Source organism: Cydia splendana, chromosome 7 (genome assembly GCF_910591565.1).
Source record: "Cydia splendana chromosome 7, ilCydSple1.2, whole genome shotgun sequence".
Taxonomy (NCBI): Eukaryota; Metazoa; Arthropoda; class Insecta; order Lepidoptera; family Tortricidae; genus Cydia; species Cydia splendana.
In genome coordinates this window covers 1,585,220-1,606,984 of record NC_085966.1, presented here as the reverse complement: position 1 = coordinate 1,606,984, position 21,765 = coordinate 1,585,220, and the positions used below count along the sequence as shown (strand labels likewise).

General features: G+C 39.1%; 1 protein-coding gene and 1 long non-coding RNA gene across 2 annotated transcripts in view; one reads left to right on the top strand and one right to left on the bottom strand.

Moving 5' to 3' along the window:
- Positions 1-21,765, top strand: part of LOC134792043 (uncharacterized) — a 314,893-nt gene that overhangs the window by 120,581 nt on the left and 172,547 nt on the right. The window lies entirely within an intron of this gene.
- On the bottom strand, positions 1,901-19,621 carry LOC134792281 (phospholipase B1, membrane-associated-like). The gene is made up of 8 exons (XM_063763550.1): positions 19,534-19,621; positions 16,601-16,798; positions 15,389-15,475; positions 10,500-10,669; positions 7,491-7,707; positions 6,944-7,089; positions 3,530-3,698; positions 1,901-3,012 (listed from the first exon to the last, which is right to left on the bottom strand). Exons 1-8 carry the CDS (start codon positions 19,619-19,621, stop codon positions 2,834-2,836), a joined length of 1,254 nt encoding a protein of 417 aa, XP_063619620.1. The 3' UTR covers positions 1,901-2,833.

The following is a 21,765-nucleotide window of genomic DNA, read 5'->3' as shown; positions in this document are numbered from 1 at the left end:
GCATGAGTCTCCCTTGCATCGATGTGGTATATGACTCCGCACTTAGCAATAAATTTACCTAAGCTGTATATACTGAGTAGATTCACTTTCTTGCAAATCTCATTTTGATTTGACGTAACTCTCGGTGAATCTCGCTTGCACTAACATCTATGGATATACTAACAGTGGTCAGATCCGTCAGATCTGCCAGATTAATCTGGCGGAGACAACTAAACGTATAGGTATCTCTAGCTAAGCTGACAGCATTATTAAATCGAGAACAGAGTTTTAGAGTTCAAATGTCACTGAGTTCAAATGTAAGCTTAATTAATCTGTTCTTGTCAGTCAAGTGTAAAAATATGGGTGTATTCATCGTACTCAAAAATAGCTCTTATGTCAGCGAATTAAGAACTATCGGACATAATACCTTTTTACCCCCACCTTTTGAGCCCCAACGTTTAATTAGATTTAATTAATAGGACGATCTGATTGATTTATAATAACGTCAGTGCCCTATCAATTGCAGAAACAACTGCTGCTTGTTACTGTAATGTCCATAAGTGCAGTGCCTACCTACTTATCGATTGGACTATTCAAACCAATTGAATAACATTATGTTATTTATGTTGTTTACAAACTGCACTATTTACTTGTGTTCGACCGTATTTCCGTTTCGGTTTCGGCGGGGTTCGGCATAAAAACTTTGTTGAACTTAATCTTTTACCTACATATTTATCTAATACCTTTAAACGAGCAATTATTGTTTATTTATATATATATATATTTCGGGAATCTCGGAAACGGTTCTAACGAATTCGATAAAATTAGCTATATGGGGGTTTTCGGGGCCGAAAAATCGATCTAGCTAGGTCTTATCTCTGGAAAAACGCGCATTTTTGAGTTTTTATATGTTTTCCGAGCAAAGCTCGGTCTCCAAGATATTTTAGAATTTAGATAATATCAGCTGTAAGCAGTCACAACAGCCGACAGGCTCTGTAAGGCGCGTCTCGCGGTGACCCGTGAAATCGATGCAACTCGAAACAATGCTAGGCAGGGTCTCCTCCTATAACTTGATGATTGATGATAATGATGATTTCTTGATGAGCTGTAGGTCTCTGTGATGCTTATGTTATGTAATGAATGCACTGATGTACTTAATGAAACTTGACTAGGTAATTTAAATCACTAATTATTTTCTTTCAGGGATTAAATAGACAAATTTAGAGCCGAAATCTACGGCAATGGGTACCTACTATTACTTATTTGACCAAGCGTTAGCGAAGGTCTCCGTTTCATCTTGGACAAAAATGTTTTAGTATGTCCAGATGTTCTCCTCTACAATTCGCAATTCTCAACGGACTCGTGAAATTTCAGTTTAAAAAAAATCAAAATAGAGGAACCATACATTTATTGAGTTTGCTGCTTGAGCCTACAGAGCCAATAGTTTATACTCGAACGTTGATATAAGAATTTGCTGTTATTATAAATGTAGGCGTCTTAATTTTTATTAAAGATTACTTGAGTTTCTTTCTTGATGTTCTTGGGAAAAGGCCGAGAGTTTTTAGAAAATAAAAAGCTCTTTATAAAACACAATTAATTTAATTTCTTAATTTTTTCACAAGCACGGACATTTAATTTCATTGTACTTACCTATTCTATTATCTTTCAAAAAGCTTCATTCATGGCACTCGCACTAACTACATGTATAATCACATGATTTACCTAGGTAACATTACGAATAATATAATTATTTTGTAGAAAAAACGGTAAACTAAAGTGGTAAAAAAAACAATTTTTCAAGAATATTTCCATTTTTTTAGACAGTGCATATTTTGTTATAATATCCAGCCTGTTAGTACGTTTTTAGGGTTCCGTACCCAAAAGGTAAAAACGGGACCCTATTACTAAAGACTCAGCTGTCCGTCTGTCCGTCCGTCTGTCTGTCACCACTCACCAGGCTCATTCACTCACCGCCACCACCACTCACCAGGTTCCCAGGTTCATTGACTCATGAACCGTGATAGCTAGACAGTTGAAATTTTCACAGATGATGTATTTCTGTTGCCGCTATGACAACAAATACCTACTAAAAGCAAAATAAATAAATATTTAAGTGGGGCTCCAACATACATGATTTTTACCGTTTTTTGCGTAATGGTATGGAACCCTTCGGGCGATTGTGCACTACAATGAATTTTACTGTCCGGCAGTCCGAGTTTTCATGGTCCGATATGGCATGAAAAAAACGGATGATTGGCTTGTGCACTTGTCTGTCCGTTTTACTCGCAGGTGCGGCGCAGTGGCATGAAACACGGCCGCGGTCCCAGTCCGCGGTCACAGTCCACGGCGCACTTTCGCAATTCGCTTAACTTCAAACTATGGTAAATCCATTGGACCCTCTCAGCAAATATCTACCCTATTACCTTTTCTTAATACCAAAATCGCATAATCTGACAGATGGATTTACCCGAGTTTGAAGTTAAGCGACTCACTCGCAAGTTTAAAATTTCAGTGGTGGCGCCCTAATCTAGTTAGAGCTAGAGGTTATTCGAAATAGATAGTTAACGTGGTGAGGAGCCGGAGGATTGCCTCACGGCGCCCCTCTCTAGTGTCCCGCCCCAGGGAATCTCTGACTTATAAGTAGTTGGTCAAACCAATTTGTCAGTCAGTAAGAACCAGGAAAACTATACTCATCCTTTTCTTTTGGGTGATAGTACTAGTGTAAGACAAAAATAGTATGATTCTCTATCTATGATTGAAATGAGACAGTTCTTTGACAAACTATAGTTTGATTCTCATTTCGTCACACTTTTTGGTCATAGAGTATGTTTGAGTTAAAGACTTCGTCCCTTTGTCATAAGTCGTCGTATCCCTCTTGGCGTCCAGTTTCGAGGTATGTCCTAGAGTTGTTGTGTGTGAAGATGAAGGGAGCTTCTCTAGTGGGACAGCGGAATGAGCGGAGTAACACAGGTTCAGCGTCATCGGTCTTGTTACCGACTGGCTCTAGCAGGTTGTTCCACAGGAGGTTAGCCGCTGAAATAATAGGGGGGCTATTAATAACATTTCACATTGTGAAAAATCAAAATTCTAAAATTTATATTCTATTGAATAGAAATTTGAAGAGAAAAACTAATCTTAACAAGACGTTCCGCCAATGTCTCTACGCTAAAGGTTGGTCAATATGGACGTGAGTAAGTAGCAAAGCCTAATGGAGACTCTTTAATTTTTAAGATTCGTTTTACTCTCTAAAGATTTTAAATTGCTTTATGTAAAAAAAAGTTGGGCAAATTTTTCGCTCGACGTTCGAGGCGCTCTTCGCGCGCTCCAATGCCGTCCACCTGAGGTTTCATTATCATAAACCGAGCGAAGCAGGACGTTAGGAGCGCGCTTCGGGCGCTCCAGCACAGAATAACTAATAGTACTACCGTAGCTCCAGTGCCGGCCGCTTGCGGCGCCTTTACACTAAAAGAATCCGGCGAAGCCCCATATTCACATCCACTGCTTTACGCTTCACCAATTTGCCTGTATTGAGACAGAGTGGAACTGTTACCTAGAGCGTGTCCCTTCTGCGAGAAGTGGAAGCAGTCGTGTGTGATGTAGGACTGGTGGATGACTAGTGGTAGATTAGCGGAGGGCGGCCAGGGCGCGTTGAACAGACGCATGAAGGGTTGTATCACCACTGTGAAGTCGGGGCGAGTGTCGTAACGGCCGCTTTCCACCTGAAAATACCATAAGTGGGTCTGTATGACTGTATTAACTCCTTAAGTGCCAACACTTTGAAAAAGGGAAGTTAAGGGATACGTAAGGGAAGTTATGGGCGTTAATTTCTGGTTATGACTGATATCAGTTATGTCCAGTATGGTCCAAAAACGGTCCTTAAAATATGTAACTTGGTGAACTTATTTAAAGTAGAAATTAAATCTGTGCATGATTCATTTAAAGTCCTTTTACCTAAATTTACTTTAAAGTAATCGACCTTTAAAATTAAAAAATATTTTAATATAAATGTAAATAATAATTACATACTTCGTTTGGAATGTAACTTTTGTACCGCCCATTCTTAGCCTCCTTCGAAATGTAACTAATGACGAACTATCTCACGGTAACTCCAAGTATAGTAAAATAAAATCCTATAGATTATTGGTCTCCACTCTCCATATTACATACATCCATGGGATGTTACGTTTCCTACGTTTTTTGAATTTTCAAAATATAAATGTAATGCAAATTTTAAATACTTATCAAGTTATCATATTCTTGTTTGCAATAACTTTCAGAAACACACAGGAAAGCTCCTGTCCCACATTCCCAGTTTACTTAATATTCGAGTCACGGGTCACGGACCACGGGTTCGCATATCGCAGGTCTGCAAACATGACCACCTACATAATTTACAAATATGAACACTGACTTTACGACCAGTAAAAGTTGATTACATTAAACGATTGATACGTATGTTGTAGATTCAGCTGTATTTATGAATCAGCAGTTCGCAAAATACCTAATAGGTATACACTTTCAACACAGTTCTTTCATGTCCCACATTCCCAGTTTACCCTATCCACATTCGAGTCACGGACCACGGATTCGCATATCGCAGATCTGCAAACATGACCACACGAACTATTTCATAATAAAGTTATTTACATAATTTACAAGTAAACGGACTTTATGAGCAGTGAAATTTTTAGTGTGCAACTTAGTAAATATACCTAGTCGCCATCAGATATATTATCGGAGCGGCTGAGGTGCTCAAAATATCTGAACACGCACTGTAACGCCTTGACAATAGAGGCGTGTTCAGATATTTGTGAGCGCCTTGGCCGCTCCGATATATCTGATGGCGACCAATTTAACCAATCTCGTGGCTGTCAAGGTCTTGACTATTTTTCAACTATTATACCTACCATTTATACCAATTTTAATTGAAATGGTTATAATATATTTTAGTGCGTATGTCAGCATCAAAAGTATCGACCATTCTTAACAGTGAAACAAAAAGAGATATGTCGATAACGATATGTTGAACAATTAGACTGCAACAGATAGTTTTTAACACGAACCCTAGAGATGTACTTAGAGTCAGACCAAGATAACTGCAGCGTTTTGTAGAGCACAGACGTGCAAGTGTTATTTAAACGTCATAATTTCATAGAAGTTTGACGTTTAAAATAACACTTGTACGTCTGTGCTAAAAAAATCGCTGCAGAGTTATCTTGGTCTGACTCTATCTCTATTGGGAAAAGTTATCCAGGATGGCAGATACGTTTGGCGTGTTGTTTCATCCGTTACTATTGACGCTGACTGTAGGCGATACTGTAAACTGTAACATCGAAGATTATTTTTAGTGTTTTTCTATTTCGAAAGCTTTTTCGACAAAGATATCTTTGATTTGGGGCATTTTAACGCGGTGGAAGCACGTGCAGAACACAGAGTACTTACTACGGAAAAGGATACAGGGAATGAACGTGAAAGACGATCAACTGCTTCCAGTCAGGCGTCCCGACACCAGGCGGCTTAGCACGGTCGCGTTATTATCCCTTGTCACCATGCCTGTCACGTTCTAACAAGTATGTAAGTGCGAAAGGGACGCGCATAGTGATAGTCGATAAAAATGGAACCGTGCTGAGCCCGCAGGGTTGGGCAAAATACTGGCTTCCACGTATTTCAAATACAAATTACAAAATACATTTTAAAAAGTATTTAAAATACCAAATACAAACTACTTTGGTGACTGGTATTTGAAATACAAAATACAAATTACAGTGTTTAAAATAATGTAGGTTTCAATACAAAATACAAAATACTTTTCATTTTTTTTGTTTAATCATTTAGTTTTTTTAACGAATATCGTTTCCTAAAAACTTATAGGGTCATTGCGCTTGTTTTCGTCCAGCTCTAGTTTTCGTCCACTTGACGAAATTTGAATATAAACCTACATTGCTGCACAATTTTGGACTGATTTCAATCCTTAGCTAAACAATATAAACATTTCGCAAATAGTAAATTAAAAATGAAATATATTATTTGCTAATCTGTCAAGTGGTCGAAAACTAGAGCATGGACGGAAACTACTGCAATGACCCTATCCCCTGGCTGTTGACGAAAAGTTCCGCGCAGAATAGCTCGCGCATTGTACCTATTTGCCCTCGTACAAGTAGTACATTATATTTAAAAAAACGTTCCATTTTAGGATCATAGAATTTAATAAAATGTATTTTGTAGAAATGTATTTTGAAGCTTGAAGTATTTGAAATACAAAATTCCAACTACATGTGAGTGCAGTATTTGAAGTACCAAATACAAAATACTTTTCCAGGTAGTATTTGAAATACAAATACAAAATACTAAATTGTATTTCAAATACATGTAATTGAAGTACTGCCCAACCCTGCCCGACACAACATGAAGCACATACCAGCATAGCCTCCGCCCTCTGGTACAGCCGGGTCATGGCGACCAGCGCGCGCAGCTCGCCGCCGCCGCGGTGGAAGCACGTGCAGAGCACAGAGTACTCACTACGCAAAAGGATCTTTCACGTGAAAGACGATCAACTGCCTGTTTCCAGCCAGGCGTCCCGACACAATATGAAGCACATACCAGCATAGCCTCCGCCCTCTGGTACAGCCGGGTCATGGCGACCAGCGCGCGCAGCTCGCCGCCGCCGCGGTGGAAGCACGTGCAGAACACAGAGTACTCACTACGCAAAAGGATCTTTCACGTGAAAGACGATCAACTGCCTGTTTCTAGCCAGGCGTCCCGACACAACATGAAGCACATACCAGCATAGCCTCCGCCCTCTGGTACAGCCGGGTCATGGCGACCAGCGCGCGCAGCTCGCCGCCGCCGCGGTGGAAGCACGTGCAGAACACAGAGTACTCACTACGCAAAAGGATCTTTCACGTGAAAGACGATCAACTGCCTGTTTCCAGCCAGGCGTCCCGACACAACATGAAGCACATACCAGCATAGCCTCCGCCCTCTGGTACAGCCGGGTCATGGCGACCAGCGCGCGCAGCTCGCCGCCGCCGCGGTGGAAGCACGTGCAGAACAGCGGGTGCATCAGCCTGCACATGGCGGGCCGGCGCACACGCACGGACACGGATACGTCTGTAAAATTACATAATTATACTCCAGGAGCTGAAGTTAACTTTCTTAATTTGATAATCATAAAATTATTGCTTTTTGGCAAGTGCCAACGGTGACCACTCGATGGGCGACAGACAGGAGGCGGAGCAAAGGTCATTGGCGCCGAGGAATATGGTGACGAGTTCCCAGTGTTGAACTACGTCGATGTTTAATGAGATCTTACCTAAAACAGGTACAGGATTATAGTTCTTGGCAGATTGGCGTGCAGGTAGACCAACGCCCGTGCCAACTTCTTGCCATGTGCCAGCGGTGACTACTTGATGGGTTACAGACAGGAGGCGGAACAGAGGTCGTTGGCGCTGAGTAATATATGGTGACTATTTTCCTGTGTTAAATCACGTCGATGACTGATGAAATCTTACCTAAAACAGGTACTAAGTTGACTATAGTTCTCGGCAGATTCGCGTGGAGGTAGTCCAACGCCCGTGCCAACTTCTTGGCATGTGCCAGTGGTGACCACTCGATGGGTGACAAGCAGGAGGCGGAACAGAGGTCGTTGGCACCCAGGAATATGGTGACTAGCTTCCAATGTTGAGCGACGTCAATGTCGGGGGCTGCGAACATGCGAGCCACCAGGATCTGAAGGACAGGAGGTGTGTTTGAGTAGTATCTACAAACTAGTGGCTCTGTGAGCTGTAGACCTCGCGAGCAGAGCTTGAAATAACATGGTGCTAAGAGCTTTAAATACACCGTGTTTTTTTTGATTTCCGTTAATTTCAAGGGTGCATTCCTGAGCTTAAATCAAGTAACTTTCTCAAAGACACCGATGTTCTAATTAAGTCCATTTCGGAGATAATCCATAATTTATTTTTTTACTATAAGGCCTCTACAAGCGTGTACACTTGCCTTAGGGCCGGCTTACATATTGATTAGTGTTTAGAATGAGTTCATACATTTGCTACTAAACTTAAGTACAATCTCGGTCGATTGATGTACGAAATGACATTGATATGTCACAGATTTCAATTGTTTGGTTGAGTTAAATGTAATGCCCGTGTTACAACAACGCTATATGCTACATTTAATTACTTTTTAAACAAAAAAAAAAACAAAAAAGAAAACAAAAAAATTTTTTTTTTTTTTGAAAATTAACTATGCCATTTAGTTCTTATAAACGTACTTAACTATACCCCGAAGTTAACGGAATTCAATAAAAACACGGTGTATAGTAAATTAAAGAAAAACAATACGAAATTTATGTGTAAAAAAATACAAAAAGTTATAATATCCCAGCATACAATTACTGGGGATCGAACCCAGACCCTCTGTGCAAACAGAAAAAGCGAACGTTTACAAACTGAGCCAAATAGTTCTTAGATGGGTTGACGAAATTTAGCTACTCCTTCTCAAATTAAAATTAGTTAAAATTAAATATCTAAATACCGCCTAAACCAGCGATAATTTTTTCCTGCATTTTTTGCTATTAACTCAGTAAACATGTTTCAAAAAGAAAAAAGTCTTATGATATCGATACGACTATTTGTTTAGGCGCCAGGTATCACGACTCCGCCATTTTTAAAAATTTCCAAAAACCGGATTGACAAAAAAATTTTATTTAGTCATAAAATTCGGTCACAAAATTTCACGAGAATCGGTTAAGAATTGCGACCTGTAGAGGAGAACATCCGGACATACGAAAGCAAAATGCCCGAGTCAAAACGTAGACCTTCGCTTCGCTTCGGTCAAATAAGAATCACTAGTCTAATCTAAAAGAGAGTAGCGTAATAGCTTCTGGGGCTTTTACATTTATAATCCACTAAACGATGTGTCTTTGACAGTACAACATTGTTGCGTTTCGCAAGTTATTAGTAACAAAACACGATAACCTAAATGACTGCGTTCATGAATCACTGAATGAAAACTATCAAAACAAGTTTCGATTTTATCACTCCGTCTCGCATGTGCGCGCCTTATTTGCCAAGTTAGTTACTTATCATCTATTTCTGTTCTATAGGCTTGATCAAGCAACGAGTACCTTGATGAGGATGAGGAAAGAATGACCAAGTAACTGCCAACTTCAAGATTTTATTCAATTTTAATTAAGTACTATTGCTTAAGTATTTATTAACCTAGACACACGTAAGATAAGTGTTTGTATCATTTTTATGAAGAATCCACGCAAACGGCAATTTAATAACATAAGGTATAGTCAGCACCAATAGAAACCGATGAATCTATAAGTCTACTCAAAATGGTAAAAAAAAGATAGGTCTCTTCTACCTATAATATAAAACAATTAGAATGTTAACTATAAAAATCCCGTGAGACTCGAAAACATATACATATGTCATATAAAAATAATTTTAAACGGGTTTACTCAAAGTCGAATAAATGCTCGACATGTTTCGATACTTTCGATCCGTTTTGAGGATCTTCGACTGGAGCACCGACTGCACAGTCTCTAATGATCGAGCTCGGGCGGGACGTGTATGAATTAATCTTGTGCAATTTTAATTAGAATCTGGCACATGCTTTTGATAGCAAACTGTAGAGATAATACAGATATTTATATATGTGTATATTTTGTGTAATAGATTAATTAGAGAGTCAGGTATTTTTGGCGCGTCGTTCTTATCGTTATTATTAATGCTGAGTTGCTGTCTGTACTACTTAACATTCGTCGTACCTATTTAAATATGTATATTACAAAAACTTGAACATTAAGTCAATACGGCCACTAGAAGTGGATGAACTGCACTTATTCAAATGAGCACTTTAGATTTACATTCTTACAAATCTACATTTCGTTAACGTTTTCATCACTTGCAAAAATTACTGACATTTGACATTGCTTACAAATGGGCAACACAATAGTAAGATGATCACATGTTCACAAAAGCGTTTAGCCGAATAGTGCGGTGGACAAATGTGTCGTGCGAATTCTATATGGATTTTGTGAGTGGTTGACCCACATCCCACATAGCACAATACAGTAATGGTATGTAATGGGTTCTTTTTTTAGTACTTAAACCATAATATTGAGATGACAAACTAAAATCAGCAAGTTCCGAATATTTAGATATGTTTTCCGAGTGTCTATTTTAATCCCGAAGGTTAAGAAGCAATGGTAGCCCCGAGTTGTACACTTTGAGGATGTTCGGCAAAGTGAGAAACTCGCGCCAGTTACCTTCGCCTCCTGAAAGACCATATCGTGTCGGCATGTACCTTGGCCTGTTTGAGTACGTCCTGGTCTGACGCTACGGGGAAGGCGACGTTCATGCGAGCGTTACGTGTTACGTGCGAGCCACTCGCCCGTGCCGGTCGAGTAGTCTCGTAGTCCCGGGTTGTACACTTTGAGGATGTTCGGCACAGTTAGGTACTCGCGCCAGTTACCTTCGCCTCCTGAAAGACCAAATCTTGTCGGCATGTACCTTGGCCTGTTTGAGTGCGTCCTGGTCTGACGCCACGGGGAAGGCAACGTTCATGCGAGCGTTACGTGCGAGCCACTCGCCCGTGCCGGTCGAGTAGCCGCGTAGTCCCGGGTTGTACAATTTGAGGATGTTCGGCACGGTTAGGTACTCGCGCCAGGTGCCTTCGCCTCCTGAAAATTTAAGAGTTTGGTACATTGAGGGCTAGAAACTGACCATTGGCAGACCTGTACGGTTACCATCAGTTTGTCACTGACATAAACGCCGTCGAGAACGTAATTTACTTTCTATACATCTCGCTCGCACTCGCATATTAGTGCAAACGGGATGTATAGAAAGTAAATTACGTTCTCGACGGCGTTTATGTCAGTGACAAACTGATGGTAACCGTACTGATCTCGTTTCAAAATAGTTATTTTACAATAGTATTCAATATTCTTTATTTATTACAACGTTACCTTATCAACAAACTCCAATGAAAATGTGGAAAATTCACGTGATAATTTCGATTCGATTATCGTTTTCCCCGTATACGGCTACCATGAGTTGACATTTGAGTTTACGCTAGCGACTGCGTGAACTCGTTTGTAGTCCATCTTGCTTGCACTGATTTCACGTAAGTAAATGTGAAATGCCAATTCATGGTAGCCGTACAGGTATATTTTTACAAAATGATAGTCACTCGCGTAGCTAATTATTTAAGTGCAGTTTAATAAAAATAAGTGGCCTTGCGTGTCTCAGAAATATTAATGCAATGGAATTAATGCATGTGCTGTGCAATATTTGCATCAGACAAATGTTGAAATGATTAATTAACATTTAAAGCAAGGCCAATTAGAAGGAGAAAGAAAAGGAGGGTTTAGATGATACATTAGACAAGGACAACGTTTATTTTTATTAATTTCGAAATGTAAAATATACTAAGCAGTTTAGGCTAGGTAAAAGGCAATACAGTGCTGGTAAATATCAAATGTAACGTTCCGCAAAGGTTAATCTTCCCGACGTTACGAATCCTAGGCATTAGGTTTTCTTTTGATAAAAGTAAATACTATCCACACTTCTTAAAACTTTTTTGTCTAAACTAGGGTTTGTACTATTTAATTATTGTTTATCGGACAATGCGCCTCAAAAATTGTAAAAAAAACTGAATCTTGCGCTTCCATAGCGGTTACGAAGAAATTAACAAATTACGACTTTTAGAGCACCGTACAAAACTTTGTTCACGGTGCTCTTATGGGATCACTTCGGTCTTGCAAATCGGTTAAATGCGTTTTTCTCAAAGACCGTTTGATGTAGGTACCTAAAATTTGGAATAGTTATGGCAAGTACCATCACTAACACTGTGAATAAGTCGAAACTGCTTATTTCTGATATTAGGGGGAAATTTATGGGGTTAGAGGGTTAGGCTGAATTTTATTTTCAATTGTAAGAATCGTGTGAGGTACCTATCCTTAGTTAAAACTTTGGCATTGAAATTTATGACTTATGTCTTTGATACAAAGTTTAATTCTGCTTGCTTATTTTTGTGGGATATTAATTTTTTTCTGAATAGCCTACTATAAGTATGAGAGAGATCTACAAAATACAACCTTATTGACCGAAGCGAAGCGAAGGTCTACGTTTTGACTCGGGCATTTTGCTTTCGTATGTCCGGATGTTCTCCTCTACAGGTCGCAATTCTTAACCGATTCTCGTGAAATTTTGTGACCGAATTTTATGACTAAATAAAATGTTTTTGTCAATCCGGTTTTTGGAAATTTTTAAAAATGGCGGAGTCTTGATACCTGGCGCCTAAACAAATAGTCGTATCGATATCATAAGACTTTTTTCTTTTTGAAACATGTTTACAGAGTTAATAGCAAAAATGGCAGAAAAAAATTATCGCTGGTTTAGGCGGTATTTAGATATTTAATTTTAACTAATTTTAATTTGAGAAGGAGTAGCTAAATTTCGTCAACCCATCTAAGAACTATTTGGCTCAGTTTGTAAACGTTCGCTTTTTCTGTTTGCACAGAGGGTCTGGGTTCGATCCCCAGTAATTGTATGCTGGGATATTATAACTTTTTGTATTTTTTTACACATAAATTTCGTATTGTTTTTCTTTAATTTACTATACACCGTGTTTTTATTGAATTCCGATAACTTCGGGGTATAGTTAAGTACGTTTATAAGAACTAAACGGCATAGTGAATTTTCAAAAAAAAAATTTTTTTTTGTTTTCTTTTTTGTTTTTTTTTTGTTTAAAAAGTAATTAAATGTAGCATATAGCGTTGTTGTAACACGGGCATTACATTTAACTCAACCAAACAATTGAAATCTGTGACATATCAATGTAATTTCGTACATCAATCGACCGATATTGTACTTAAGTTTAGTAGCAAATGTATGAACTCATTCTAAACACTAATCAATATGTAAGCCGGCCCTAAGGCAAGTGTACACGCTTGTAGAGGCCTTATAGTAAAAAAAATAATTATGGATTATCTCCGAAATGGACTTAATTAGAACATCGGTGTCTTTGAGAAAGTTACTTGATTTAAGCTCAGGAATGCACCCTTGAAATTAACGGAAATCAAAAAAAAACACGGTGTATTTAAAGCTCTTAGCACCATGTTATTTCAAGCTCTGCTCGCGAGGTCTACAGCTCACAGAGCCACTAGTTATATTGCAAATAAGTTTAAATTTCGAACGGGCTTTCCAACCAATTGACTAATTCAATGTGCTCAGTAAGAATCATATTTATTATTGCAGTTTATCTGAAAAAATTCAAATTAAGAATTCCGTTCTTCACTGTCGTTGTGTTTTTTTTTTTCACAATAGCACATAGAGTTAGTAAGGCGTATAGAGAAAGGGAACGGTGCTCTGAACGTGAGTATTATATTCTTTGCTCTGAACACCGTAGTCTTGACTTCGTGCTTGGCCAATTATTTATTTATGACAGTCATTACTAAGATTCTGACTTGTGACAAATGTCATCATTGCCGCACATTTTCAAACAAATTGTCAAAAGCACTGCCATGATTAATACAGTATGTTTCTTTTTGTTGTCGATTATTGGAAGTAACTTTTGTTTGATAATTTATTTTTTTATCTTTTGTTCTAATTAAAAAAATATTACCGTTAGAGCATTTCTGAGAAGTAGGTAACCCTACGTGGGATTTCAGGGTTTGTCCAATGGTTAAGGTCACGTTGTATAGTAATATAAGTAAAGAAAGTGTGGTAACTCCATACATCAGTTTTCTTACCAAATCGCGCGTTATTTCGTAGTCGACATCTAACGTCAAATAGTGGAACTATCAGTACCCCTACTTGACACCAGATGGCACAAGTGTAGCTACTGACGAAAAATGTACTACTAAAACAATTTACAACTAACATTAGGTATAAGCAGAAGGGGTTGAAAATAGACTTCCAGTTAATCCGGTTATAATATTAGCTGAATATTGTTGAGCATTAGTGTGGCATTAGAGTTTTCGTTCGCCGAGACATCTATCGTCAACTAGCAGTAGGTACGTACTGATAAATTCCGCTACTTGACGCTAGATGTCGACTACGAAATAACGCGCGCTTTGGTAAGAAAACTGATGTATGGAGTTACCACACTTTCTTTAGGTACTTATATTAGTCTATGCCACCACACACATGTGAAAGGTTAACACATCCACCGTGCAACGTTGCATAAATGCATTGCCCCGCAATCACTATTGTCCCAGGGCGACATTTACGGGTTAAAGTTGGTACTGGTACTTGACTTGCTATTCGATGTGCCATAATCTGAGGGCTTACCGCCAACCACGTTCGACGTGTTGCCTCCTTGTCACACTTACGAATTTACAAGTGCGACAGAGAGAGAACACGTCGAACCTGGTTTGCGGTAGGCCTCAGAGAAACGGACCAGTCAAATGTAGGAATTTCAAACGCACATTGCAGTGAATACCTAATGTTGCGGTAAAGACGAAATTTTGGACCCCTCAGGGGGGCTACCGCGAAAACCGAAATTCGCAAATTGCGGGGATCTTTATCTTTTACTCCAATGAAGGCTTAATTAGAGTGACAGGGAAAGATGCACGCAATTTGCGAATTTCGATTTTCGCGGTTATAGCCCAGAGTATATACTTATGGCGTTGTTCATAAACGCGCTACAAGCCTGAATTAGCTATTAATCGTTTGTCTTTATTTGGCATTATGACTTATATATTAGTAAGAAAGGGATAAAACTTAAATTAACTAATTGAACCTTGTAAACTTTTTTTTATTCTTTTTGTTTACTTTTTCAGTTTATTCGATATGTTATCTCAGCGCATGTCACTCGCGGAAATTTCACATAATTCGTGGTTTAGATAAACAAAGTAGACATGTACCTATATGTACCTACTTCAATTTTCACTAGGTACATTTAGGTACAACAATACTCCATTCAACCCTCTCAGCAAATATCTACCCTATTACCTAAATCGCATAATTCCGACAAATAGATTTACCCGAGTTTGAAGTTAAGCGACTCAATTATGTCTCTAGTCTTTCCAGCACAGTCTCATAATATTGAGTTCTAACTTAGACTCGATTGTGCGTACCAACTCTAGCTTTGAACTATTACGGGGCGGCCCCGGGTATGAAAGCATAACTATTGCGTAGGCCAGGATGTTTGGATTTGCATTTCAAGTGGCATCACCTGATTCACCTGCCGCTTAGGTAGTTTAAGTATTTGACGCTCTGATAACTGTCAAAAATGACAATTAAGTGATTAAGATGCGGAAAGAGGAGGGCTACAATTAAATATGATATGCGTCGGATAGTGCTCTCATTCTCACCATATTATTTTAGTTATTGGATAACTTCTAGTCTTGCCAGTAGAAACAATTTTTCACCTGACATATGGACATTAATATTACCTGCACACCACGAAACCCCTCTGTACTCCACAAAGGCTCCGAGGGCGAACTCCTCCAAGGCACCGCTCCCGGCCACCAGCGAGTCACCTGTGAAACAAACATCATACAAATCAAATATCAAAATTACTCAAGATTCATCTCTTAGCATTGTAAGATCATATTATTTTATTTGTCTCGTTCCATCATATGATGAAGCCATATATGCATATGTTCGATGTGTAAACTCTAATGGCGTTATTCATAAACGCGTTACTGGCCTGAATTAGCTATAAATCGTTTGTCTTTATCTGTCATTTTGACTTATGTATTTGCAAGAAAGGGATAAAACATAATTTAACTAAATCAGGCCCGTAAAGTTTTATGAATAAGGGGGTTAATAGGTAACCGGCAAATGTACCTAAACGCTCTGATAAATAGTAGGTACGACTATTCACGTTCGACCAATTTAATTGATCAATCAAATATCGTAAGGCATCAAAGCCCGCTCACAAATATCTGAATAGGCCTTTATTGTCAAGGTATGATGCGTGTTCAGATGTATTTATCGTCAGACCAAGAAAAGTCTGCAGCGGATTTGATAGCCCACGCAGTGCACGTGTTATTTTAAACGTCAAACTTCTATGAAATTATGACGTTTTAAATGTTTAAATAACAATTACATTGCGTGGGCTATCAAATCCGCTGCAGACTTTTCTTGGTCCGACTCTAGCACCTTGGCCGTTCGGATATATCTGATGGCGACTGTACCTACCTTAATTGACATCGCTACGTCTATATCACTCATCTATAGAATTGATAGCTGACACCGTGTAGTTAGCTCCACTAATAGTTCTCGTCAGTGCTAGGCTGGTTTATCTTATCTACTCGTATATCTCCTTCTTCTTTCTCGATTCCTCATGACTGGGGGTCGCGACCACATGAGGTCGTTATTTTGTGCACCACGCCGGCTCTTCATTCTGTACGATTTTGTATTCTATACAGTTTCCCACCCAGCATATAGCCTTGGACTGCAAGGCGTACTAATGCATCAATCCTAACCCAGCTCATCAGAGTGAAAACTCGTCTATCCACCATATGTCAACAACGGATCCTCTCATATTTCGGACACACTGTGCGCAGAGGCGACGAAAGTTTGGAAAAACTGATTGTGGTTGGAAACACCGAAGGCAGAAGATCACACAGAGAGAGAGAGAGGTCTGTAGTTATAGGTACCTAAAGCAGCCACCACATCGATGTCGCCGGGCCGTAGCCGGTGCACCGACGTCGGAGGCTGCCTACTCTTGCCAAAAGCCAGAGACTCTTGGCAGAAGAACGGTGTGCTGGCCGGGATGGTGCGCTGGCGTCGCACGTGGGACTTCCGCGGTGGGTAGCGTAATGTCCACTGGAAAGAAAGATTTTTGTTATTAGAAAATTATAGAAATGTCGGGGCGTGACTCCAGAAGGACGTATTGCAGCGTGACAGTTCATAGTTTAGACGCCTGTATACAATTGATTAGCAATGTTTGGCTACTAGCAATGTTTGCTGTTTGGAAGTTGTAACGAAATTCATAACGTAGAGAGTAACGCCATCTATTGGCGTGTTGTTGAACTAAGATGACAGGTAGAAGGCTTTGGAACGTCAAGAGGTTTCTCTTGGGTGAACGTAGGCACGAGTTGGCATTTTTGTCGTTATGTTGGTAGATTGGTCAAGCAGGTTGTCCAACTTGACGTTGAGGCGGGAGGACTGGAGCAGCGAGGCTCCGCCGCTGTGTTGCTTCTTGATCGGACCGCGCTAGAGATCGGACGTACTCCTGTGAAGTAATACATTGAGGTTACTATGCCCACCGCCGTCGCCCGTGCCTCCGTCAGATAGATAAAGATAGATAGATAAAATCTTTATTCAACCACAACTTACATGCTTTGTGACACAATAAATAATAACAAGAGACAAAAAGAAAGTTGACAAGAGACAAAAAAAGAAAAAGGCAACATACAATTTTACACTAATAGCAGTAATAGCAATTTACATATTTGACATATTTTACATAAGTGGAGGGTCATGTGTTGTGGTAAAGATTTAAAGAATAGGCGCTAACTCAGCATAAATACTGCGGAGACCGCAGCGCTGATCTTCCGTCAGAAATGAACAGGGAAAACCATAATAGAACGGGCCTTACGTGCAATAAGAATGGAGTCAGTACAGCGGTGTGCCGCACACGAATTCGAGCCAATCGTGCAGTCTAACGCCACACCACAACGCGATTGGTCGATGAGTTCGCACCACGCGCGCGATTGGTCGCAACTAGTTGCGTTATGGCTCCTATACCTACACGATAGGCCAGCGCCGGCCACTCCAAGGGACGCAGCCATGCGGTAGAATGAGATAGCAATATCACTTGCTCCCTCTTACGCATAAATGCCCTCCACACGAATGCTCTACACCAGCGGTCGGCAACCTTTTTTTGTGTAGCTTTAGTAGCGTAGTTAACGACGAGTAAGTTGACGCGGGCCGCACTTTGTTAATATTTATGACTTTATCAGACATTGTCGTTTGTCAATATTACATAGCCAGAGAGGCTCGCAGGCCGCAAGTGACAGTTTCACGAGCCGCATGCGGCCCGCGGGCCGCAGGTTGCCGACCGCCGCTCTACACGATGGTGTAGAGGAGCCATTAGACGGCACGATTGGCTCGAATTCGTGAGTAACACCGCTCGACTAGCACCATTCTTTGTGCCCGTAAGGCAGCTGTCCTTATATAAATGTCAATGGGGAAAACCAAATGATCAATCAATATGCTGTCTAAATTAGCAACATAGGAAACATTAAAGTTGCGGAAGGGAAAATAAGAATTTCAAATTATTTACAATAAAATCTAATTTTGCGTAGACGGTTTGGTGGTGGTGGTGGTGGATTCAGATGACACGAATTTAAAGATACACTTGACAAAAAATAGTCAAACTGATTAAAAAATTAAAATAAATACTGAAGATGAGTAAAGATTAAAATTTATTTATAATGGAACAATAGGTACATAATAATACAAAAGAAGACACAAAATGTACACAAGAAGAAGATGAGTTCCTATTATAATAAACAAATAAATTTTGCTCAATATCCTAAAACCGACTTTTAACAGGTAGGTAACTCAAGTTACGCAAGTTCCATATTTTCTGTAAAAAGTAGTAACATAATAAGTATTTTGTTACAATTACGTAAACATTTTTTCAGTGTACAGAGGTTTCCAATGTCGGTAACTACAAGGAGTGCCTCATTAAACATTTTACGTATTTTTGCGCAACATATTTTTACACACATGGCAGCACTTTTTGGCAGCACCATACCAAACCCAGTAACCCAGAAAACGCGTATCTCACGTACATCGGCAAACGTTGTATAACTCATAGTAAATATTTATTTATTCTCACATTGTATAGTACGCATTTGTTTCGTAAATCGCCATTTGTTTTTTTTATTGACGTGAATGTTTAAATAGTGGATTTTATGTAAAACGTGTTTGTTTATCTTTGTGTGAATAGTTGTATTCATACATTGTACCGGAGGTGCGTTATGTAAATGCATTAGGCTTATTAACATGTTATTAGAGTTGTTGGTTATGAAGATTTATTTATTCCCATATTTTCTTGAGGGTAGGGCGGGTCTAAAAGGTCCAAGGTTAAAAATAACCCTTTAGCATTACATATTTTTAAAACTTGAACATACCTAGGCCCCCACATATGGCGGGGTCATCCATAAGTCATCACACGAATTTCATGATTTTTAGTAGGTACGGGCCCAAATTAATAAATTTCCATGTTTAAAAAAATATGTACGACTTTTATTTTTTTATTCTAAGTTGCAGTTACTGACGCGATGTCACAAATATCACAAGGATAATTAAAAAAAATCTTATAGCACTGAAAATTAAGCCTCGTCTCAATTTGCGGTTGTAATAAAAAGACACGCTGTATAAGTAACTTTATTTAAGTATTACCTAGGCGTAACTTCACAAACTAATACGCGTTCAAAACATAAATAATGCCATGAAGCAGCGGTCGGCAACCTTTTAGCAGCCAAGGGCCACATAGTAATTAACGGAGGTGACGCGGGCCGTACTTTGTTAATATTTATGACTTTATGAGACATTGTTGTTTGTCACTATTACATACCAAATAGCCAAGGCGCCTCTCGGGCTGCAAGTGACAGTTTCGCGAGCCGCATGCGGCCCGCGGGCCGCAGGGTGCCGACCGCAGCCATAAAGCATCTACAGATGTAGGTAGTGCATAATTATTTTCCATCGTATTTTCACGGAAACGTACCAACGTGTCTTGCTATTTCAGTCAGACTCGACTCGATACAAAAGGTAGGTACTGAGTTTAACTGAAGTAGCATGACAAATTCGAACGTTTCCGACAAAATACGATGGAAAACAATTACGCACTAGGTACATCTGTACCTAGTGTACCTACTACGAGTAATAAACCTTAAAGCGAAGCCTATAAATGAACCCAAGTTTAAACTTCTGACATAACATCAATCAGTATTCCGAATGCTCGCGCATTGCAACTGGCATTACTAAACAATGCACGCGATGACGCGTTACGCAACTATCACTTCTATGTTTATGTGCATAAGGGCGTGAGTTGTGTGGTGGTGATGGCAGTTGGCCTTGTTCGGTGGATCCGTGTCAGTAGAAACATCATTGACCACTGAATGGTCTATTTCGTGTCAAATATTGTCCATGGATAATTCGGTGTACAATTATTTCATATATTAGGTATTTACTAAATAAAAGTAAACACAATTTGGACATTTTCGGGTAGTTATAACATTTATACCAGTTATAACAGTTTTATAACATAACCAACCAAATACAAAAGCGCCTGGATCTGTCACTCAAGGTTACGCTCCAGAGATCCTACAAAATTAATAGGGCCAATATGTAAAAGTGCATTATTTAAAAATAACTGTCACATAATGTCAATTAAAGTCTATAATTAGTTACCATTAGATATTAAGGAAATTTCTGACGTAAAAAGATTCAAACGGACATTGTATAACTGGTTACTAGATAATAATTTTTACAATATTAAAGAATATTTTGACTTCCACAATAGCTAATGACAATTTTCTTTTTATTATTATTATTTTATCATTTTATGTGTTATCACTGTTGTTGACTGATTAAGAGATTGCATGAAATGTAAATAGATTTATTTAAGATATATCTGTACATATTTTTGCATGCTATATACGGCTAAATGTGTGATACTTATAATTACAATAAGACCTACTGTTAACCACATTTAATGCAAATAAAGAATTTACTTTACTTTACTTTTTTACTTTACTGAACGACCTGACTAACCTGACTTTAACCTACATTATTTGATCATGTAATGTTTTCATCTACCCCTAGCCCTTTGAGGGTAGATTTTGTTTAGTTTTATTTAAATACCTAAAGATACAGAGTTTTTTATAGGTACAAACAGCAACACTAATAACTGTACATCGGTGGACCTTATTACAAAAGGCATAAGGTCCACCGATGTACAGTTAAGAGCCAACGGGAGTGGTCATTCCTCCATACAAACGTACTCCTCGTTTTCCTCCGTGGTTTTTGAAGCTAGAGCAATGATTTTTTCAACACAGATTAATATTGTCAATATCTGTGTCGGACCGTTTTGCTTTCTTTGATATTTTTGTTTTTTAAGGCGCTAGAGCCCTTCAAAAATGACCAAAATGGCCTAATTGACTATGCCGCAATGAGAGGCGTGGCATTCAAAACTGATATCAATTAGCCAAAAAAGCAAAACGGTCCGACACAGATAATTTCATAATCATTTAGATTTCCAAATTTGGTTACGATTGGTTAAGTTTTGGAGGAGGAAACAGAGGAGTACGAAACCTCGATTTTTGAGATTTTTACGCAGGATTTTTCGCCTTGTCCTTATCGCACTACTTTTAGGTGCCGCTTCCGTTAGCGAGACGGGTATATTTACCTAAAATATTTAAAACTCAGCTCCTGTTTCATCTTAACAGTGTGGGCGATGGTACCTATCGCCAGGAGAGTTGAGGTGAATGATGAGTGATTAGACACACAGCTACATACAGTACTAATCGTAAAAACAGTGTTGAATGAATGAATGAGTGAATGAGACTTTAAGCGCACGATATTAAGCACGGAGTAATATTAAGCTAAAAGTAAAAGCGGGCGGAGCGGCGGAAAGCGCCGAAATTCTAAAACGTAACAAGTGCGAGTCGGACTCGCGTTCCAAGGGTTCCGTATATTACACAATTTTTTACAATCAGTGCCGGATTAAGATATTTTGATGCCCTAAGCATTTCTAGGTGCCCCCTCTCCCTAGGGTCATCAAGATTACATTGATTTTTTGGTAAAT